Source organism: Bufo bufo, chromosome 6 (genome assembly GCF_905171765.1).
Source record: "Bufo bufo chromosome 6, aBufBuf1.1, whole genome shotgun sequence".
In the NCBI taxonomy this organism is placed as follows: Eukaryota; Metazoa; Chordata; class Amphibia; order Anura; family Bufonidae; genus Bufo; species Bufo bufo.
In genome coordinates, this window is record NC_053394.1 from 312,318,800 (window position 1) to 312,340,532 (window position 21,733).

Here is a 21,733-nt window from a genome sequence, read left to right on the forward strand (position 1 = left end):
ATGGGAACGTCTCCATATACTAGAATGTACTGTCGGATTTGAGAATTACGTGAAAAATCGCAATTCGATTATTTCAAGTTATAATAATCGAATTTCGATTTTAACTTAGCACTGCTATATTTAATTCTAGCCTAATATGGAATATAGCAGTGCTAAGTTAAAATCGAAATTCGATTATTATAACTTGAATTAATCGAATTGCGATTTCAACTTGGACCTGGTTTACTATGGTTGGCTTGGTAGAATTAGCGAATATGACGAATGTATTCGTCATATTCCACAAAACGAAGATAACGAAGTATTCTGCATCTTCGTTTTAGCTACCTATTCATCAACTTCGCTAATTCTAGCAATCATATAGGAAGGTTTACTATAGAGACAGCTAAGTTTAATTCGCTATGCGATTATATTACTTTGCTTTTTTTTTATAAATAGAATAATTATAATAATTATCAGGTATTATAATTATTCTATTTTTTTTTTTTTAAAAAGCAGTCATATAATCGCATAGCGAATTAAACTTAGCTGTCTCTATAGTAAACTTTCCTATATGATTGCTAGAATTAGCGAAGTTGATGAATAGGTAGCTAAAACTAAGATGCAGAATACTTCGTTATCTTCGTTTTGTGGAATATGACGAATACATTCGTACCTGGCCAACCATAGTAAACCAGGTCCAAGTTGAAATCGCAATTCGATTAATTCAAGTTATAATAATCGAATTTCGATTTTAACTTAGCACTGCTATATTCCATATTAGGCTAGAATTAACGAATATGGAATATAGCAGTGCTAAGTTAAAATCGAAATTCGATTATTATAACTTGAATTAATCGCATTGCTATTTCAATAGGAGAGTAGCCTTTAAGTTAAAATCGCAATTCGCGATTATTTAAATCGCATATTAATAGCGATAACAAGAATAATGACGAATATTCGATTTCGACGAATATAAAACGAATGTTCTATCGAATATTCGCGAATTTCGGCGAAATCGAATATGGCACCTGCCGCTCATCACTACTCACAATACACATCAGGATTAGATAGTTCTGGAGAAAATTCTGGAAAAGTGAACGCCTGCAATGGTTGTCTATGGTTCTTATCTTTCAATGTTCAGTTATAAATTCAATATTTTTTAGATGCCCAGAGCTAATACATTTTGAGCAAGAGACCTTCTTCAGACCAAGCATTGTCTGCCATATTTCATTCCAGATTGGTACATGAATGGAGGCTTCTTTTGGTCCTTGAGGACCTTGTGTTGATTATGATAAACTGATTATGCTGCCTGAAGCGTGACTCAGCATTATTTAATGCCGGAGATTCCTTGTACAAGTCATTATAATTGAGAAAGCCATTTGGATAACTAGTGAAATGTCTTCAAGACAAAATACAACCATGCCCTGCATGAATGAGAATCTTCACAGACATGTTTCTTTGGTCCCTTGCCTGCGGAATAAAATCCATTCAGTTCTTTTTGGTTATCAGTTACAAGAATCTTCAAGTAGATTTGATGATAACCCATGAATATTACGATAAGACATTGCGATGTTAAGACAATTCAGTGGACACCAACATACTGCACATGTTTTTCAGCCATTATTTTTCAAGTAAAGCATTTCAGCCAAGAAGTATTTTAGAAGGGAAAAATTGAAGGACCACGATTGCCAAATTCATGCCTTCAAAGCTTTAGGGTCATAGAAAGAGCACTGTAATCTAAAGTTGGAATGATGGAAAACCTATTTTAGTGTCTTCATCTCCAGTGTCGGGGTGTTCTGAGCAGCAAATTGTCCATTTCAGAAATAAAATGATTAGTCATCCTCTGTATCTGAATGGTGTTCTTCAAAGTACTCATTGTAATTAAATCTCTCCAAAGGGAATGGCACATCTTTCCATTTTTTGCACGTTTTGTAGCTTTCAGGAGTTTTTATCACAAAGTTCTTGATGCTTATAATGGGAAGAGTTGTCAATCCTCTGTAGATCATTATCAATCCCCAATGTGCCTGCAGAAGTGAAATCAAATTATTGGACAATGACAAGTAATATTCTTCTGTCATTTAATCGGCAAAAACAGCTTTATTCATACCATAACATTGGAGTCAGCTCCAAGCATGCCAATGTCTACTGTTCTCTGACGGAAGAGAGTGTGGGTCAATCTGGCATGTGAATAGACAGAGCAGATTTTCCAGTTTTAATTTAAAAACAATAAGCTAAGTTCAGACAGACCCACAAGAGTACCAGAGAATCCTCCGATGGGCCCAGGTTCTAACTAAGTAATAGGCCCAAAGATGCAGCAGAACACAACCCCAATTTGGAGTTAAAGGGGGGCTGTTCATTTCAGGGGGGCTGCAGGGAGTATGGAGTCCCCATTTTTGTGATCAGTGGGGGTCCCAGTGGTAGGACCACACTGATCTAATAGTTATCCCCTATCCTGTAGGTGAATAAAAAATAATGATCTTGACTCCTTATCTGTACTACTACTTATGTATTACTGTAAAAAATGGTTCAAAATCAGGGTGACAGATTTATAGTGAAAATCTTCCCCAATTCATAGATGGTGTAGATTAAATTTTCTTGTGCAAGAACAAGTAAAGGTGTGGCAAATATTATTAATAAGTCTGTGTCTCTTATTAAATTCGTCAAATCTTACTCCAGAACATTTTTGACTGAAATTGGCATGTCTTGCTGCTAGGGAAAATTCTATCATGTAACACAAATAAATGTATTAAATGTGTGACCTGTGTGCTCAATGCTAATAGCAGTGTTGTAGGATGCAGTTTGGGGACATTTTCTGTATAAATTCTTTGTGAGCACTCAGAATCCTTTCCTCTGGTAGGGCCAAGGTACTCCAATGCCTACAGTCCAAAGATCAGTAAGTGCAAAGGCTGTTTATCTACAAGCTCAACGCTCATGAATCTGCCCCTTCTGTTGTAGACCTTGTTATCTGCCTACTGTGACACATGAGAGGTTGCTTGCTAGATGGGAGATATTTTCCTCCCAGCATGTGCTGCTGAGACTGATTGACAGGCAGGTGAGGTCAAGCAGCGGACCGGATCTCGAGTGCCGGTCCGGGCTTTGCGGACGCCTAACTGCCTTAAAAGTCAGCTGAAGTGCAGTAGGCCGGTCTGTGTTAAGGTGTTTGTGCCTGGATGCATGTTTGCGACCTGTCTGGGAGGACACGTCGACTATGTTCAGCGGATCTGTGGCACGGTGTGAACACACAGCAGGACTTGATCACTATACGCGGTACCTGCGGCACGGTGTGGACTGAACACCAGGACTTGATCTCGGTATGCGGTACCCGCAGCACGGTGTGAACTGAACACCACAGCCAAGGTGAAGTTGTTTTCTGTTCTGTGAAACCTAGTGTGAATAAACACTGAATTCTGGTAAAGAACGGTTGTGGTGCCTCTGTACTGCGTCCGCTCACCCTGCCTACTACATACGTGAAAATTTTGAAATAACAAATTGCATGTCCTATTGATTTCTCACCTTACAAAAGCGGCATCTGTATGCACTTCCAGGAACCCAATCCATCATCTTTTTTCCAAGGACAACAGGTCCTGTATATTCTTCATAGTACACCCTATTGTGTTATAGTAAAATTAACATCGGGTCAAAGAACTAGAGGAACCATCTAAAGTCATAAGATAATAAACTATATGGTCATGTGTAACTGGTAAGCAGAGCTATACAAAGCTCATTAAGTTATCAGAAACTATAATAACTGGAAAATAATTTTAAAAAAAAGAAAGTTAGACCAGCACCTCCAAACTATGTATAAAAGGAGGGTTCAGGTGCAAGCTACCATGGCTGCAATGTAAAAGAAAACAAGAACTACAAGTACACTGCTTTATGCAGAAAGACACAAGCAATGTAGATTGCATTACACTATACTTACTATATGAAAATTAGAAGCTTTTTATGCCCATCTAACAACAAGAAGGTGGTTTCCAACAGATGGGACCTACACTAACAGACTTGCCTTGGGAAGTGATACGGATAGCTGTGTCTGCCAACAAATTTGTACAATTCTCATGATATATGGTCACACCTCTGCACTGCCCATTTATAATACCGGTGTTTTTGTTTATATGTGTTGGATAGGTCTTCAGGCCCCCTAAGCCACCATGGCCCTGGTGTAATTGCTATTCCTATAGCTAGGACATATCATTGCTATGAGCTCATGAGTTGGTTTGCAGATAAAAAAATATGACACTATGGAGTGGAAATTAAAGGATTGGGCAAACAATTAAATACATTGTGGCATATGTTGGGTTTATGTTGGGCACAAGAGGTGAATGTATAGGAGCCACATACACTTCAGGTTTATAAGATGCCAGTGGTACAGTTTCATAATATAAACTTACTTAAAGGTTGGGTTAATATTCACATGGTGAGTCTCTTCTACCACACGCAAATCATTCCCGTAGGCAACAGCAGCAGAGCAGTTCCGACAATCCAAACGGACCTCCGAGGGCAAAAACTTCTTTTTGCTCTCTTCTTTTTTTTTTTTTACCAAACGCTCAGTGAGAGAGTCCCTCTGCAGATCTTTAATCTGTATCAGAAATCCAGAACATTAATAATAGGACAGAGTAATATGTGAAATAGCAGGGTGTAAGCAGGGGTGCACCACCAATGAGGCCAGGTAAGGCAGCACCAGGTAGGGGCAAGAGGGAGGCAGCGGAAGGGCTATGGGCAATAAGCACTTTCATTGTGGCAAAGGGGTTATGTTAAGAAATTGGCATTGGGGGGCGCGGTTTCAGTTTTCGCCTCAGGCAGTAGAAAGGCTAGGTGTACCCCTGTGTTTATGTGTTACCCACCTTATCCTCATATTCTCTTTCAGGCATATCTTGCACATATTTTATGGCTCGTTTCATCAGGTCCTCCAAACACTCATTGGTCATTTCTCTTCGACTCTCTCTACCTCCAGATTTAGCCAAAAAAGAGTAACAGCTGTCATCAGCCCTGGCTCTGCCTCTGGCCTAAGAACAGCATGAGAGATGTTAGTGCAAATATGACAAGGTTGTGCATCAAAACACACAGGCACAGACCTGTAAAAGACAAAAATTTACCTGCATCATGGATATCTCATTGGTCATCAGACCATACCGAACAACGATGTTGCATTGTGGGATGTCTAATCCCTCCTCAGCAACACTGGTTGAGATAAGCAGATTCAGGAGGCCTCGACGAAACTTTTCAATTACTTCCTTCTGCTCATTCTGAGGATATAAACAGGGAACCAATATGAAGGATAAAATGTACAGCACAATTTCAAAATGTCAAAAAAATTTAGGTTTAGAGACAGCAGATATGCTGAGTTTGCAAAAAGCTATAAAACTTCAAGTAATAAAATCGGTTATTTAGCAAGGTGGTTGGTAATGGAGTCCAATACAGCTGTGAAACCAAAGCACTGAAGAAATGTCCCCTTTTATCACCTAACAGTTACCAGCATCAAAATTAGTCACCTGTGTACTTTTATTTGCGGTTGCTATTTGTATGGGGGTGACATTTCCTGACTTTCTGGACTGATAAAAAATGATTGATAAATGACTAATGAATATTACTAGTAGAGGGTTTTGTGGCATGTTGGCAGGGTTTTTAGCTGCATTGCGGCGCCCTCTTGGATGCCCTTCAGCATCCAGTTTTCGCTCAGTATGACAATACCCGGAGATGGATGGGCTAAAAAATACTGAATATCAGCTGGAAAATTCTTGCTGGAAACAGTTTGCCTTCAAGACAGTTTCTCATCATGCAGGTATATTTCTCACCTGTGTCATGTGTTTGCTTTGATTGCTGAAACCTGCTCCTGTCAAGACTTCAGCCTTGATGTTGAAACTCTTAAGAGAATCATTGCTGTTGATCCATCCAAGCAGAGAGTGAGTATTTTGTCGTGTGCGGGTGAAAATAATCCCATGGGAATTGGAGGAGTCCTGGAAATGTTCCTTCAGAATCTCTTCCAGCCTCTTCAACTTAGGGTTTTCATATTTCATGTTTCTACTCAATTCTAAAAGTTCATTACTGTTGTCTGTAAAAACAGATGTAAGTATGAATGAGGAATAATTATTACATTGAGGAAAATGCTAAAAGTACTATAGACTTAAAAATAAAACAGATAACAGATAGCATTGCCGGACTGTTGGGACCATGTAATAATCTTCATGGCTTTCAGATAGTATTTCTCTTTTAAGAAAAAATAGTCTTTCCAATATCTACTGATACTGGCAATTATGCTGCCTGATCTAAGAAACAGGGAGAAACAAAAATGTCTTCTGGTAAAGTCTCTTCATAGTTGACTAGAATTGGACTTCACATACTGTACAATGGTTTCTTTCTCCTGAGTTTTGACACTTAGGAGTCCACATAAATATATATTGCTTCTGAAAAGCAAAAAGTACCCCTTCTATCTTACTTTCTACTTTGAAATCAGAATAAACCCTGCTTTTTCACCTTACTTTTTTTTTTCCTCTTATGATCTTCTACAACCTGGTTCAGTTGTCTGTATTTTTGCAGATTCAGTGGATAGTGTACACCTTCAATTAACTTTGGGTCACATAATGCATTTCAAATATCTAAAGTCTCAAAACTGAGAGGGTGTTATTCATATTGTAGTCCATACCATTGAATAAACTGTAGAGGAAGATGTCTGTTTCATCTCTGGAATCTTTTACAAATTTCTCAAATATGTAGAATTCCTCCAGGAAGTCATAAGCATCCTTCATCCTTACTGTGTCATGGAGGAAGAGGGCATCATTGTATTTGCGGAGGTGAATTGCACAAGTTCTTTTCATCCTGTTGGCAGACTCTGCCCCTGAAAATAGACCAACATAACATAGGGAACATGACCTATGAAAGTCATATGAATTCCTTTAAGCCGCACCACCAATGCCAGTGTACGACTTCCAAATGAAATTTGCTTTGCATTCATTTATACTAGACCTAGATTAGTAGTAGTAGTTTTCTGGAGAAACAAGTTGCAGCCAGCTTCTTACGAGAGTGAATAATCTTTTAGTCATTTTTGAATCTATGAGAAGCTGTCATGTGAGACCTCTTGGTTGCACCTACTATTCATTAGGACATCGTAAAAATGTGAGGTCTGTCTGGTGCCAAATATACCCTTTAATACTTTGCCTTGTAGATGTGGGGACTGGTTTATTATTACATACAAGGTTCTGTATATGAAATTATACTGTATATTTCTGTAAAAATAATCATGAATGAGAACATTGAAATAACCTACATATTACATTTTCTGTATTCAGATCTGTTCACACAAGCTTTCTCTCTGCAAACTGCATTGTTACAAAACAGTCCAGTAGATTCTTTCTGATGGCAAATGCATCAGATTTGCATAGTCTGGTATACTATGAAGGGAAATAAATTGAAACCTGACCTGACCTGCTTTTCTCTTAATTTGACTTATTTTTATACTAATCCAAAGTATGTACAGTATACACTATATATTTTGGGCTCATTAAAATAAAACTCACCATTTTTCTCCATCTCAACTATTCTCTGTTCATACATTTGGGTGCCAAAATCTCTGGTGAATTCAAATTCACCAAGATACTCATGTATGGTGGCCATGAGCTCCTTCAGCTTATCTCCAAAAGGATCCTAGGCCATTGTAAAACATTGATCAATAGTTAGCATTTGTAAAGCACATACATAGCTCAGAGCACTGAGGAGGATTGCATTTAGATGCTAGTAGACGGTAAGGTTATGGAATAAAACATGGAGGAACTATAAGTAAGTAATTGGGTCAGCTGGCTAACTAAAACATGTGCCCTCTTAAAAGCTTATGTTGACCGTTACAACCATTCCCCCCTTCCTTATTCTGTGACATTTAAAATAAAAAAATAAAAAATAAAGGAAAGGCACAAACAGTATTGAATAAAAATATCCTTCTAGTTGATGTCTACAGCTAAGTACACACCTATGTGTCTCCATAGCAACAGACTACAAATAATCCTCTGCAGTCTGATCCTGCCGTCATACTCTCTCCTATTTGACTTCTACTTCTTGTAGCCTACTAAATGTATATTAGGAAGAAGTTGAAAGCTAGATGGACATGGATATCTATTTAAGCCTCCTGCAGAAAAATGTAACATGCTTAGAAATGTTGCTGTAGTGATAAGAACATGGTCAACTGTTTCCCCAAATGAAATAACAGAAGTCATATTGCAACACCAACTTTCATGTGACTTGCAAACTTAAAATTATCATACAGTCCTGATCAAAAGTTTAAGACCACTTGAAAAATGGCAAAGAATCGTATTTAGCATGGCTGGATCTTAACAAGGTTCCAAGTAGAGCTTCAACACGCAACAAGAAGAAATGGGAGTGAGACAAAACATTTTTTGAGCATTCAATTTAATGAAAACAACGAATAAACTGAAACAGGCTATTTTTCAGCTGATCAAAAGTTTAGGACCACACCTCCAAAAAAAAACTAAACCCCCCCAAAACAGAAATACAACTTCCAAACATGAACTCAGTAATGAGTAGCTCCGCCGTTATTGTTGATCACTTCAAAAATTTGTTTCGGCATGCTTGATGCAAGCGTTTCCATGGGGTGAGTGGGAACATTTCTCCAAGTGGTGAAGACAGCCGCACGAAGGCCATCTACTGTTTGGAACTGTTGTCCATTTTTGTAAACTTCCCTTGCCATCCATCCCCAAAGGTTCTCAATTGGATTTACATCAGGGGAACACGCAGGATGGGCCAAAAGAGTGATGTTATTCTCCTGGAAGAAGTCCCTTGTCCTGCGGGCATTGTGTACTGTAGCATTGTCCTGTTGAAAAACCCAGTCGTTACCACACAGACGAGGGCCCTCAGTCATGAGGGATGCTCTCTGCAACATCTGGACATAGCCAGCGGCCGTTTGACGCCCCTGCACTTCCTGAAGCTCCATTGTTCCACTGAAGGAAAAAGCACCCCAGACCATTATGGCCCCCCCTCCACTGTGGCGCGTAGAAAACATCTCAGGTGGGATCTGCTTGTCATGCCGGTAACGTTGGAAACCATCAGGACCATCAAGGTTACATTTTTTCTCATCAGAGAATAAAACTTTCTTCTACCTTTGAATGTCCCATGTTTGGTGCTCTCTTGCAAAGTCCAAATGAGCAGTTCTGTGGCGTTCAAGGAGACGAGGTCTTTGAAGACGTTTTTTGTTTTTGAAGCCCTTCAGTCTCAGATGCCGTCTGATGGTTATGGGGCTGCAGTCAGCACCAGTAAGGGCCTTAATTTGGGTCGAGGATCGTCCAGTGTCTTGACGGACAGCCAATTGGATCCTCCGGCTCAGTGCTGGTGAAATTTTTTGGGGTCTTCCACTTAGAGACCCTGCTTATGCAGTTCAACATCCCAACCACATTCAAAAAGGGAGAGTTTTTTTGCCTTTGCCATCACAACATGTGACTACCTGACAGAAAATGACAATGAATCCACATCTTTGCACAGATTTGGCCTTTTAAAGGGTGGTCCTGAACTTTTGATCAGCTGAAAAACAGCCTGTTTCAGTTTATTCGTTGTTTTCAATTAATTGAATGCTCAAAAAATATTTTCTCACTCTCATTTCTTCTTGTTGCATGTTGAAGCTCTACTTGGAACGTTGTTAAGAGCCAGCCATGCTAAATATGATTTTTTGCCATTTTTCAAGTGGTCTTAAACTTTTGATCAGGACTGTACTGTACTGCCCAAGCCTAGAAGAGACAGTCTACCTAAATTGGTTCTAATCATGCAGTATGGGTAGAACAATAGCTACAACGTCTCATATGTTGGCTAGATCCCTTTAAAGAGGACCTGTCACCGAAAAATGCAGTGCAATCTGACAGCACTGTGTTATAGAGCAGGAGGAGCTGAGCAGATTGACATATATTTTTGTGAGAAAAGATTCAGTAAAACTTTTTTTTACATTTATATCTGCAGCCCTGTGAAGAGCTATTGGTACAGGAGGGAGGGGTTATCAGTGATTGACAGCTATCTCTGTATGGACACATACACACAATGCTATCAATCACTGATAACCCCTCCCTCCTGTACCGATAGCTGTTCACAGGGCTGCAGATATAAATGTAAAATTTTACTGAATGTTTTCCAACAAAAATATATATCACTCTGCTCAGCTTCTCCTGCTCTATAACATGGTGCTTTCAAATTGCCTTGCATTTGTTGGTGACAGGCAGGGGAGTAACGATGGGGGGGGGGGGGGGCTACAGCCCCGCAAGTGCTTTTAATGGGCAGTCTCAGCCTCTCTGTGACTGGCCGGCGGCGCTACCTGCGCAGTGCTGCGCCACCAGACACTTTGTGCTGTGATGATCCCACGAGACCCGTGACCTCAGCACCGGGTTTCATGGGATGACGCAGGTTGATGGGATAACCGCGTCATCATCACCTCACCGAACTGAAGTAGGTAACTATTTTTTTTGTGTGTGTAATGTGTGCACACCGGCTTCATACTCACGGAGGGCACCTGGCAGTGGCGGCAGTGCTTCACAGTGGCATAGCACACTTGACTAAACTTAATGGTCGACTACTCACCGTCTGAATTCAGAAAAGGGGGGGGCCTGCGCCGACCATATGAGGGCGGGGCACTGGCAGCAAATCCCTCATACTGAGATGCCCGGGTGCAAAATCATGAAATATATAGGGGGCAAAATCATGATATATATACGGAGGGTACAAAATGGAATATATACAGAGGGGGCAAAATGGATATACAAGTTGTGTTCAAAATAATAGCAGCCAGACATCACTAACCTGATCAATCACTGTTTTTGGTAGAAATTATATTTCTACATGGCAAATAATTTACTAGCAGGTGTAATAGAGTAATAGAAATCCAATAGACATGCATGCTGCTGACTCTGTGTAATTGAATCACTAATTGAAAGGGGCATGTTCAAAATAATAGCAATGTGGAGTTCAACTAGTGAGGTCATACATTCTTTGAAAAACAGGTGGCAATTATTGCCCTTATTTAAGGAAGGAAGGCAGCAAATGTTGTACATGCTGGTTACAGTGCATTTCTCTCTGAAATTTTTTAGGAAAATAAGTTATTCCAGACATTGTTCAGAAGAACAGTGTACCTTGATTAAAAAGTTGATTGGAGAGGGGAAAACATATAATAAAGTGCAGAAAATGATAGGCTGCTCAACGAAAATGATCGCAAATGCTTTAAAATGGCGACCAAAACCTGAAAGATGTGGAAGAAAGCAAAAAACTACCATTCGAATGGATAGAAGAATAGCCAAAATGGCAAGGACTCAGCCAACAATCAGCTCCAGGAAGATCAAAGAAGGATTAAAGTTACCTGTGAGTACTGTTACAATTAGAAGACGCCTATGTGAAGCCAAGCTATCTGCAAGAAGCCCCCGCAAAGTCCGTGCTGAAGAGATTACAATTTGCCAAAGAGCACATTGACTGGCCTAAAGAGACATTTTGTGGACTGATGAAAGTAAGATTGTTCTTTTTGGGTCTAGTGGCCGGAGACAGTTTGTCAGACGACCCCCAAACACTGAATTCAAGCCACAGTACACTGTGAAGACAGTGAAGCATGGTGGCGCAAGCATCATGATATGGGGATGTTTCTCATACTACGGTGTTGGGCCTATTTATCGCATGCCAGGGATCATGGATCGGTTTGAATACATCAGAATACTTGAAGAGGTCATGCTGCCTTATTCTGAAGAGGAAATGCCCTTGAAATGGGTGTTCCAACAAGACAACGACCCCAAACACACCAGTAAACGTGCAACATCTTGGTTCCAGACCAACAAGATTGACGTTATGGAGTGGTCAGCCCAATCCCCGGATCTTAATCCAATAGAAAACTTGTTGGGTGACATAAAAAATACAGTTTCTGAGGCAAAACCAAGAAATAGAGAAGAACTGTGGAATGTGGTCCAATCATCCTGGGCTGGAATACCTGTTCACAGGGGCCAGAAGTTGGTTGTCTCCATGCAACACAGATGTACAGCAGTTCTCAGAACAGCGGTTATACAACTAAATATTAGTGAAGTGATTCAAAGGAAAGCAAAATCTTCAAACATTTTTCAGTTTATATAGTGGATGTTTGAGTTTGTATAGAAGAATACAAACACTGTTATGTAAGTCTAATATTCACTTTTCTTCAATTTTTTTTTTTTTTAGAACAACACAAATTTGATATATTTTTCTCCATGTTTTGATTTGAAATAAAATGTGTAGTGTTCCCAATGCATTTGTGTGTATGGAAATAGAAGCTATTAGAAGGATTTTGACTTTATTCACTTTTTTAAACACACTGCTATTATTTTGAACACAACTGTACTGTATATTCAGTGGGGGCAAAATGGAATATATACAGAGGGGGCAAAATGGAATATATAAAGAGGGGGGCAAATAATGGAATTTATACAGAGGGGGGAAAAAATTTAATTTATACAGAGGGGGAAAAAAAATTAATTTATACAGAGGGGGAAAAAAATGGACTGGGAGGGGGTAGGGGGCCTAATTCAAAGTTAGAACTCTAGTTACGCCACTGGTGACAGGTCCTCTTTAAAGTCACATCCCACCCTGGTACAATACCTTTAACGACTGGAACGGGTTGATTGCCGCTCCAACCAAAATGAGTCATGGTCAAACATTTTAGGATAGTACAAAAACTAGAAAGGCTATCAAGACTTTTGCTGTTTATGGAAAATAAGGAGACCAAATTATTTTCTAAAGTTAGACAACAGCTTTGAGATGGCACAGGTAATAGTATTATACTGATAATTTATTACCTCGTCCCTTTCTGGGACCAAGTCATATTGTTTAACAGGCTGCTTAGCCTTGGCTTCAAGGTCCTCGATGGAAGTCTGGGGTGACATTATCTTCCATGTGTCAAGATTTGCACAAATCTGAAAAAAATATACAGGCACTTTAGATACAGAATCATGTTGTAAGGCTAAATTTCAACACACACAGTATAATTATTCGCACCTTTAAAATGTGGTCTACGGCATTTTCAAATGTGCTAGCTCCACCTGTCCCCGGGGAAGCTGTCAGTCCCAAAATTTGTGGAAGATTCCTGTGTCCAGTGAACTTTTTCTCAAGGTATACCTCCATCAGCAGGTTATAAACGGCATCTTTTTGGGTATGGTGGCACTCGTCTATGATTATTAGACTAAAATCTGTAGAATAAAACAAATATTGTTCTAAAGGAAACATGGACAAATTGAGTAGGACTGTTTCATTGATAGACCTGGCTCACATCCTGCTACAATCATGATGTCCATTAAAGGGCTTCTGTCACCCCACTAAAGTCATTATTTTTTTGGGCTAGTTAAATTACTTATATTGCGATATATGAAAATATAATGGTCTTACTTACTTTGATTCAGCAGTTTCTTCTAAAAACGAAGTTTTATAATATGTAAATTAGGTCTCTACCAGCAAGTAGGGCGGCTACTTGCTGGTAGCAGCTGCAGAAAACCGCCCCCTCGCCGTGTTGATTGACAGAGCCAGCCGGGATCTCCTCCTCCGGCCAGCCCTGTCGGCATTTCAAAAATCGCGCGCCTGTGTTCATTCGGCGCAGGCGCTCTGAGATGAGGAGGCTCGCCTCCTCAGCACTCCCTCAGTGCGCCTGCGCCGATGACGTCTTCTATTTCGGTGATGTCATCGGCGCAGGCGCACTGAGGGAGTTCTGAGGAGGCAAGCCTCCTCTTCTCAGAGCGCCTGCGCCAAATGAACACAGGCGCGCAATTTTTGAAATGCCGACAGGGCTGGCCGGAGGAGGAGATCACGGCTGGCCCTGTCAATCAACACGACGAGGGGGCGGTTTTCTGCAGCTGCTACCAGCAAGTAGCCGCCCTACTTGCTGGTAGAGACCTAATTTACATATTATAAAACTTTGTTTTTAGAAGAAACTGCTGAATCAAAGTAAGTAACACCATTATATTTTCATATATCGCAATATAACTAATTTAACTAGCCCCAAAAAAAATAATGACTTTAGTGGGGTGACAGAAGCCCTTTAAACATCTTCTTTGTAACAAAAGACCATAAACCGTATCAGAAAACTGACCATTTTTAGACAGCTGGAGTCCTTAAAGGGTTTATGCCATGACTGATGTAAAGAACGAAAATCAGATATCATATAGTACATAACGGTCTTCTTCTAACAAAGCTAGAACCAGCCCTGTACCTCACATAGATCCAGAGATCTCCCCATTCATTGCTCCAATTGTTCTGCTAGATTTATTTCAGGCTGGCAGCTTAGGGGGTGAGTCCTTTCTGCTGTAGCTCTTTCCCTGTAGCTGATATGGCTGGTGACAGTTGAAAATATAGAGCGTGTGCGACCACCTCAGAGAGGTGGAAATAAGGAAAAGAACAAACAGCAGGTGGCGCTATACAGTTTTATTGAATAACCCAGGGGTTACTTGCAATTACAAAAATATTCCGATCCAGATGCTAGTTTGAAAAATGTAGAATATTTTTTGTGAAACAACTCTTTTATCATACAATTGTGTGCATGCTAAAATTAGGGAGCGATACAAAAGTGGTCAGCTTCCAGTATAGGTTTTAATAAAGAAGATGTTTTATGAACTCATTGGGAGAGATTCATAGAAACTGGTGTAAAAGAAAACTGGCTTAGCTGCCCACAGCAACCAATCATATAGGAGATATGAAAATGAAAGGTGGAATCTGGCTGCTTGCTATGGGCAACTAAGCGAGTTTTCCTTTACACCAGTTTTGATAAATCTCTCCCATTGAGTGCTGGACCTCTCTTTTTTGCCATTACTGTTGTGCTGGTGGTCCATGCCTGCGGCTGCCCCACTCTTCCCTGTGGCCTATGCATCATGTTAGGCCTCCTGGCCCCTCTATAGGGCATGTGTGCTCGCTATTAAAGAACCAGCACACATCCAAATATTTCCCCGACCAATAGCTGGATGTCCCTGGGTATTTAAGGCACCCTTCCCAGTAGGAGGGTGCCTGAGCTTTAGTTTTCCTGGTTTCTAGTAACCAGCAAAGGTGTATTATCTGTCTTACTACCTGTGTACCATACTCCAGCCTGACTACCGACTCTGATTTCTAGCTGCCTGCCTTGACCTCAGACTTGTCTCACAAATTTGCTTGTATGCTGCCTGCCCTGCCCTTTGCCATCTGCTGACTGTGCCTAATGCCTGTCCTCTTGATGCTTCGCACCGGTATCTCTGATCCAGTGGGTCAGCCTTTAACCACACCAGGACTATTTCAAGAGGCAGAGACCTGTATAGGGTTTAACGTAAATACTGAAGAACTACCAGGATAACACCCTTATAAGTTGCCCTGAATCAAACCGGTTGGTTGGTACAGTGGGTCCACACCCACTGCCATGAACCACTGAACCTGGATCAGAGCATCTTCTAATTTACCATAGACTGCCTATTACACATTGCTCTCCATACTGAAGTCCAGCAACGAAGGTGAATAAAAATGCCATGGTTTTGCAGCTACCAACAGCTGGTCAAAGGATCAATGACTGGATCAATAAGTTGGCTGCTTTGCTGAGATGTAACAATGGCTCTTTTCTATAAGATTTTATAAGAAGAAGACCTCACCTGTCAACTCCACATGCATTTCTTCACTGTCACTCTTGAGTGCATTGTGCAGGATTTGCGCAGTGCAAATAACTATGTCAGATTGCTTCATAAAATTAGCAAAAAAGCTCCTTGTCTCTGATTCTCCACTTATGGGAATAATTTTGAACCTGTCTTCGAGATATGGCTGAAACTCCTTGCTGTAGTGCTGATTGACCAGATGTACCTGCCAGATTGAAGAGAAAAACTTACACATTTGGAACTTGACATCTACAAGATGGCTCAAGACACAGACTGGTTCATCTCATCACTTCCTTAAATACAGTATATAGGGCAATACTGCCTGCAGCATCATCATCACAGTTAACTTTATTAACAACATGAAAACATCACCTAGAGACAGACAACCATTTTATAAATCACCTGGAAACACATATGGTGAAATAGCTATTGTAATAGCCACAATGGTTTCCATCAATAATCCAACACTGTGGCCACATCACCTCTGAAGCCAGTCACTGGCTGCAGAAGAGCATGTAACCATGCCCATGCAGTGATGGAAGAATGGAAGAAAACTATCCAGGGACCAGAATGTGGACACAGCAGAGGCAGTGTGGAGGATCAGATGTAAGTATGAATTTTTTATTTACAGAGGCAGGCTTTTATGATACTTATTCATAGGCTATTCTCATAATATGTTATCACTATAAGATCAGTGGAAGTCCAACAATCGGCACCACCACACTGACTGCACCAGAAACTATAGAGTGGATGGAACCAGAAGCACAAGGTTCGGTCCACTGTGTACTGCAGCTGAGCTCTCATTCATGTGAATATATGCTGAGCTGCAGAATGGTGGAGCACTGCCCAAAACAGGTGATCGGTGGGGGTGCCAGGTGTTGGGACTGAGGATTGGTCATCTTGGTCCCTTTTAACTACTATACAGCAAGAGGAGTGACAGCCATGGATTACAAACAGCAAGATGGCACAGACCTTGTTCACAATCATGGCAACTTTGGCATTACGCTTTGTCTCTAGATGACGCATTGCCACGTACACCGCTGCCCTGGTTTTACCGGTCCCTGTTGGAAGCCAGATTATGGTGTTTTTGCCTTCCAGGGCTGGGCCAATGACTTCCCACTGGTAGTCTCGCAGGTCCATCTGTAAAGCATAATGCAAACTTTTAGGCAATATAGTTCATAATACGCGGCTATACACATCAAATTACAAAATTTATAGGATTAGCACCTTTTTGAGAAGGTAACTCCTACACCCAAGACCTATTTTACTGCTTCTTGGCAATCATGTTATACCAACCCCTTCTCCAGCGCTGTTCTCTAAAGCACTGGTGCAGTCCTCCTGCCCATTGCTTGTTTACAAACTGCAGCGGGAACATGCCAGTATACAGCATGTGACGCTGCAGTGGTCAGTGATTGGCTGCATCGATCATGTACTGTACACCTGCACGTCACCGGTAATGCGGTGTGCACAGAGATGTGCAGGTGTATGGAGAGCCACTGCTGCAGCCAATCACTGTCCTCAGCATTAGACCATTAAGGACAATGATTGGCTGCAGCGGTCATGTGCCATATACTTTTACAAGGTTGCAAACAAGCAGGCGCCACAGGATGATTGCAGAAGCGCTGCAGAGAATAGTGTAAAACACTATTACAGTGAGCCTGCAATTTGCTATGGAGTTGTTCAAGTGTTTTGTAGTTATTCAGACTTAGTTCCTTTTTCTCCTAGCTCATATATTTTGCTACTGCAGCCCCAGCATTTCTTATTAGTGTGTTTTGCAGAGAATAGTGGAAGCATAAGATGACTTTTTATTTTATGCTATTAAAGGGCTTGTCCGAGATTTTTAATTACCTTGGAAAACCCCTGTGTTACCTGTCACAATTTTCTGTGCAGGTGGAAATAGTGGTTTCATCTGTTGAAAACTCCCCTGGTAAAACAGCAGTAAAACTACATGCATTATTTAAACCCGCTTGCGCTTTTTCTGATGTGGTTTTTCCGACAGCTCAAAAAGACAACAAAAACGCATAGTTAAAACCCAGCCTTAAAAATATTCATACCTTGGATGTCTGACCCTTTACAGATAAGAGCCTGATTGAGGGGGTGTGACTGCTGGGGTCTCCTGTTTGAATGGACTGGCAGACACGCATGCATCTACTAAATCCAACTAAGGCTGGTTCACATCACATTTTTTCCCATCCGTTTACCGTAGAGTTCCAAAGTAAAAAAAAAAAGTACACAATTTTTACCAGTGTAAAAAAAAAAAAAAGTATACTTTTTTTTTTTTACCGGACTGTGCAGGATACAAGAATGTGGTGTACTGCGTTTTTGTATCCTTTTTTTCTAACGTATACGTCAAACGGAGGAATAAAATGTGATATGAACCCACCCTTAGAGTACCTAGCACCAAGAGCTTTTTTGCTTACATTAGCATAGTGCTAGGTGGAGGCTTCCGCCTAGCAGTGAGCCTGGTGACGTCACCGGTAGGGATGAGCGAATTTCATATTTTGAAATTCGTTTTCGGTTCGTGTTGTGGTATTTACTGAATTGCGTTATGGATTCCGTTACCACGGACCATAACGCAATTCCATGACGGAATGCATAACGGAATGCCTTTAGAGGCATTCCGTTATTCATTCCGTCATAATAGAAGTCTTTGGCTTGCAATACGGATCAGTCCAGTTTACGTTATGCTGGAGTCCTCTTCTGCATAACGTAAACCGGACGGATCCGTTATGCAGGCCATTGACTTCTATTATGGCGGAATGAATAACGGAATGCCACTAAAGGTATTCCGTTATGGAATTGCGTTATGGTCTGTGGTAACGGAATCCATAATGCAATTCAGTAAATACCACAACACGAACTGAAAACGAATTTCAAAATATGAAATTCGCTCATCTCTAGTCAGCCTGCCAATTTGTGCCAGTGACGTCACCGGGCACACTGCTAGGCAGAAGCCTCCACCTAGCAGGTCCTATGGAGAGCCTGGTACGTCACCAGATCTGCAAAAAATGTCTTTCAGCGCAGGGCAAGGGAGAGCATCATAGTTACATAGTTGATACTGTTGAAAAAAGACAAACATCCATAAAGTTCAACCAAGGGATAGGTGGGGACGCGAATCCCAGAAGGAAGTGAGACTCAGATTTCTACACGTTTTCATAAGCATTAATGTTGTTTACTTTTAAGAATTCATCTAAACCTTTTTTAAAACTGTCCACTGTTACTGCTGTGACCACGTCCTGAGGAAGTCTATTCCACAGATTCACAGTTCTTACAGTAAAGAAGCTTTGACGCTTCTGGAGACTGAACTTTTTCTTCTCCAGTCGGAGGCAGTGCCCCCTTGTCTTTTGAGGGCATTTTACATGAAACAGTTTTTCACTATATTTTTTGAATGGCCCATTTATATATTTGTATAGGTTAATAATGTCCCCCCTTAGACTTCTTTTCTCAAGACTAAATAAATTCAATTATTTTAATCTTTCTTCATAACTAAGACTCTCCATTCCCCTTATCAGTTTAGTCGCTCTCCTCTGTACTTTTTCCAGCTGCAGTGCGTCCTTTCTATGTACTGGTGCCCAGAACTGAACTGCATATTCCAGATGAGGCCGCACCAATGCTTTGTAAAGTGGTAATATTACATCCCTGCCCCGCGAGTCCATGCCTCGTTTAATGCATGACAATATCCTGGTGGCCTTAGAAGCAGCTGATTGACATTGTGTGCTGTAACTATCCTCACTAACCCCAGCCCCCACTAAATCCCCAATGTCACCTCCTATATCCCACTCTCTATCTACACTATCTACCTGTCACGGTCCCTCAGGTGACTGGTGTCAGATCAGAGAGACTGGCTGAGCGTGGAGGAATCTAACAGCCTCCTTGATTTCTCTTTATTCAGTGTTTATAGGGTTAATGACCACTTCCCTTTTCTCAGCTGTTGCTCAGTGGTCATCACCTATACCCTTTATAGTCTGACCCCACCCTTCTGACTATGAGGTAGATAGCTTCATTTGGGTTTGGCTGAGCTGGTGTGAGGTCGTCTCTGGTGTTCCTGTTTTTCCATCTCCACAGAAGTTAAGTGACGAGTTTGTTTGAATTTGTTATATTCCCTGTTGTTGTATCTGGGCCTGAGACAGAGACTTCCATTTGTCCATCTGGGGAGGAATGGGTTGTCTTTGGTCCTAAACTTATTCCAGGGCCTTATAGGGAAATCAGGGCCTAGGTATACTGCATATGAATATTCCTACCTTCAAGGTCTATTCATATTGATAGGTAGTCAGGACCCTGTGTTCAGTGTGGAGTTTCCCCCCCACACTGATCGTGACACTACCCCCTTATTAGTATGACCTCCCCCCCACCCTCCCCAGATCCTAATTTAAAAGCTCCTCCAGCCGTCTAACCATTTTTTCCCCCAGAGCAGTTGCATCCACACCATTAAGGTGCAGCCCATCCCTACTGTAGATCCTGTAACCGACAGAGAAGTCGGCCCAGTTCTCATGAACCCAAACCCTTTCTTCCTGCACCAGCTTCCGAGCCACTTATTTAACTCCCTAAGCTCCCGTTGTCTCTCTGGTAGTATATCTGAAAACACTACCTTGGAGGTCCTGGACTTGAACTTCTCTCCTAGTTCCCTAAAATAATTTTTAAGGACCTTCCATCTCCCCCTGACTTTGTCATTGGTGCCAATGTGTACCATGAGCACCAGGTCTTCCCCAGCCCCACCCAGCAATCTGTTAATCCGATCCCCAATATGCTGAACCCGAGCAACCGGAAGACAACACACTGTTCGGCATTCACTGTCTCGGCGACAGATGACCCTGTCTGTCCTTCTAATAATAGAGTCCCCTACCACCAGCATCTGTCTAACCTTTGCTGCACTCCTTTTCCCATCCTTCCTGCAGGGGGCATCCTCCTGGTTGCTAGAAGAAACGCCCTGCGCCAGTGTTGCTGGCCCTGGGCTTTCATCCCTAATATCAGCCAAACAGGCATATTTACTAGGGCGTTCCAGCTCAGGACTAGCCTTCCTGGCACTTTTCCCTCTACCCCTTTTTCTCACATTAACCCAACTGCTAACCTAATAGTCACCAATAACTTCAGAAACAAGTGTCTATAGCAGGGGTCATCAACCTTCGGCACTCCAGATGTGGTGAAACTACAACTCCCAACATGCTCTATTCACTTTTATGGGAGTTCTGAAAACAGCTAAGCAAGTCTGCATGCTGGGAGTTGTCTATAGCGGTGTTCTCCAACCTGTAGTTTTGGAACAGGTAGTGACTACTGCTGTACAGGTTCTTGATTCATACTGTCCAGCCTGGTGATATCACTGCATCCCTACCCTCTCCCCATGTTGTATACAGCCACGGTTCACTTATCTGGCTGCTCTACAACACAGCAGGTAAACATATACAATCTATAGCTTTTGCATTGTATTTAACTTACCTTTAATTGGTCCCCGTCACAGTAAGTAGTCTCTGTGACTGTTCCAGAAGTCTTCTGATCTCCCTGCCTCTGACCCCACTTATATACCAGCCTGGTTTAGTTTCCTTCTTACTAAATGAAAAGCCAAGCGGAGTGGGTCCTTAGGGACTCTGTGAGGTACGGCATCTACACGTCTATAGGATACACATTTTTTGTCTGTCAATGCTATAGGACTAGAGCGCAGGAATCCACCCAGAGCACCCCTGCCTTGCTGTGTCACAGCAGAAAATCGAAACTGAAATTTTCCTACATACGGTATGTAGTTTGTGTTATTAATAATGACGTAAATAGAAGCAAAACCTTAGGTTCAAATATACTCAACAGAATGGTGCTCCAGCAGGGGTGCAACTCTCTATAGCCAGGGCTCAATGCTGATACATTTCATGTGATTTTTAGTGTTGAGCACGAATATTTGAATAGCGAATTTTTATTGCGAATATCGCCACTTCGAGAATTTGCGAATATTTAGAATATAGTGCTATATATTAGTTATATCGAATATTCAGCATTTTTTTTCCATCTGAACACGATTCCTCTCTGCTTCTTGCTTGTGGGCCAATGAGAAGGAAGCAATGTCAAGTTCAAACAATACTTAATGCACCAATCAGTAATCTGTAGTCAGACCTGCTAAAATGTGAAGTTGCACGTAGTGCGAAAAAAAATTCTAATCACTGCGCAATCGCGAATATATTTGA

General features: G+C 41.3%; 1 protein-coding gene across 1 annotated transcript; it reads right to left on the bottom strand.

The window, feature by feature from the left end:
* Positions 1-1,020: 1,020 nt before the first annotated feature.
* On the bottom strand, positions 1,021-21,135 carry DHX58 (DExH-box helicase 58). The gene is made up of 13 exons (XM_040434721.1): positions 21,000-21,135; positions 16,539-16,706; positions 15,567-15,771; positions 12,967-13,157; positions 12,768-12,884; positions 7,494-7,620; positions 6,623-6,814; positions 5,775-6,031; positions 5,076-5,225; positions 4,824-4,985; positions 4,371-4,558; positions 3,493-3,586; positions 1,021-2,003 (listed from the first exon to the last, which is right to left on the bottom strand). The coding sequence occupies exons 2-13, from the start codon at positions 16,704-16,706 to the stop codon at positions 1,812-1,814; spliced, it is 2,043 nt and encodes a 680-aa protein (XP_040290655.1). The 5' UTR covers positions 21,000-21,135; the 3' UTR covers positions 1,021-1,811.
* Positions 21,136-21,733: the final 598 nt, after the last annotated feature.

Bases quoted from the DNA above. Each gene is read 5' to 3' on its own strand.
- DHX58 (XM_040434721.1), bottom strand. From the start codon at position 16,706: ATGGACCTGCGAGACTACCAGTGGGAAGTCATTGGCCCAGCCCTGGAA. The intron at 7,621-12,767 runs GTAATAAATTAT...ACAATGGCCTAG, and splicing joins TGGTCCCAGAAAGGGACGAG to GATCCTTTTGGAGATAAGCT. The intron at 5,226-5,774 runs GTGAGAAATATA...TTATATCCTCAG, and splicing joins AAAGCAAACACATGACACAG to AATGAGCAGAAGGAAGTAAT.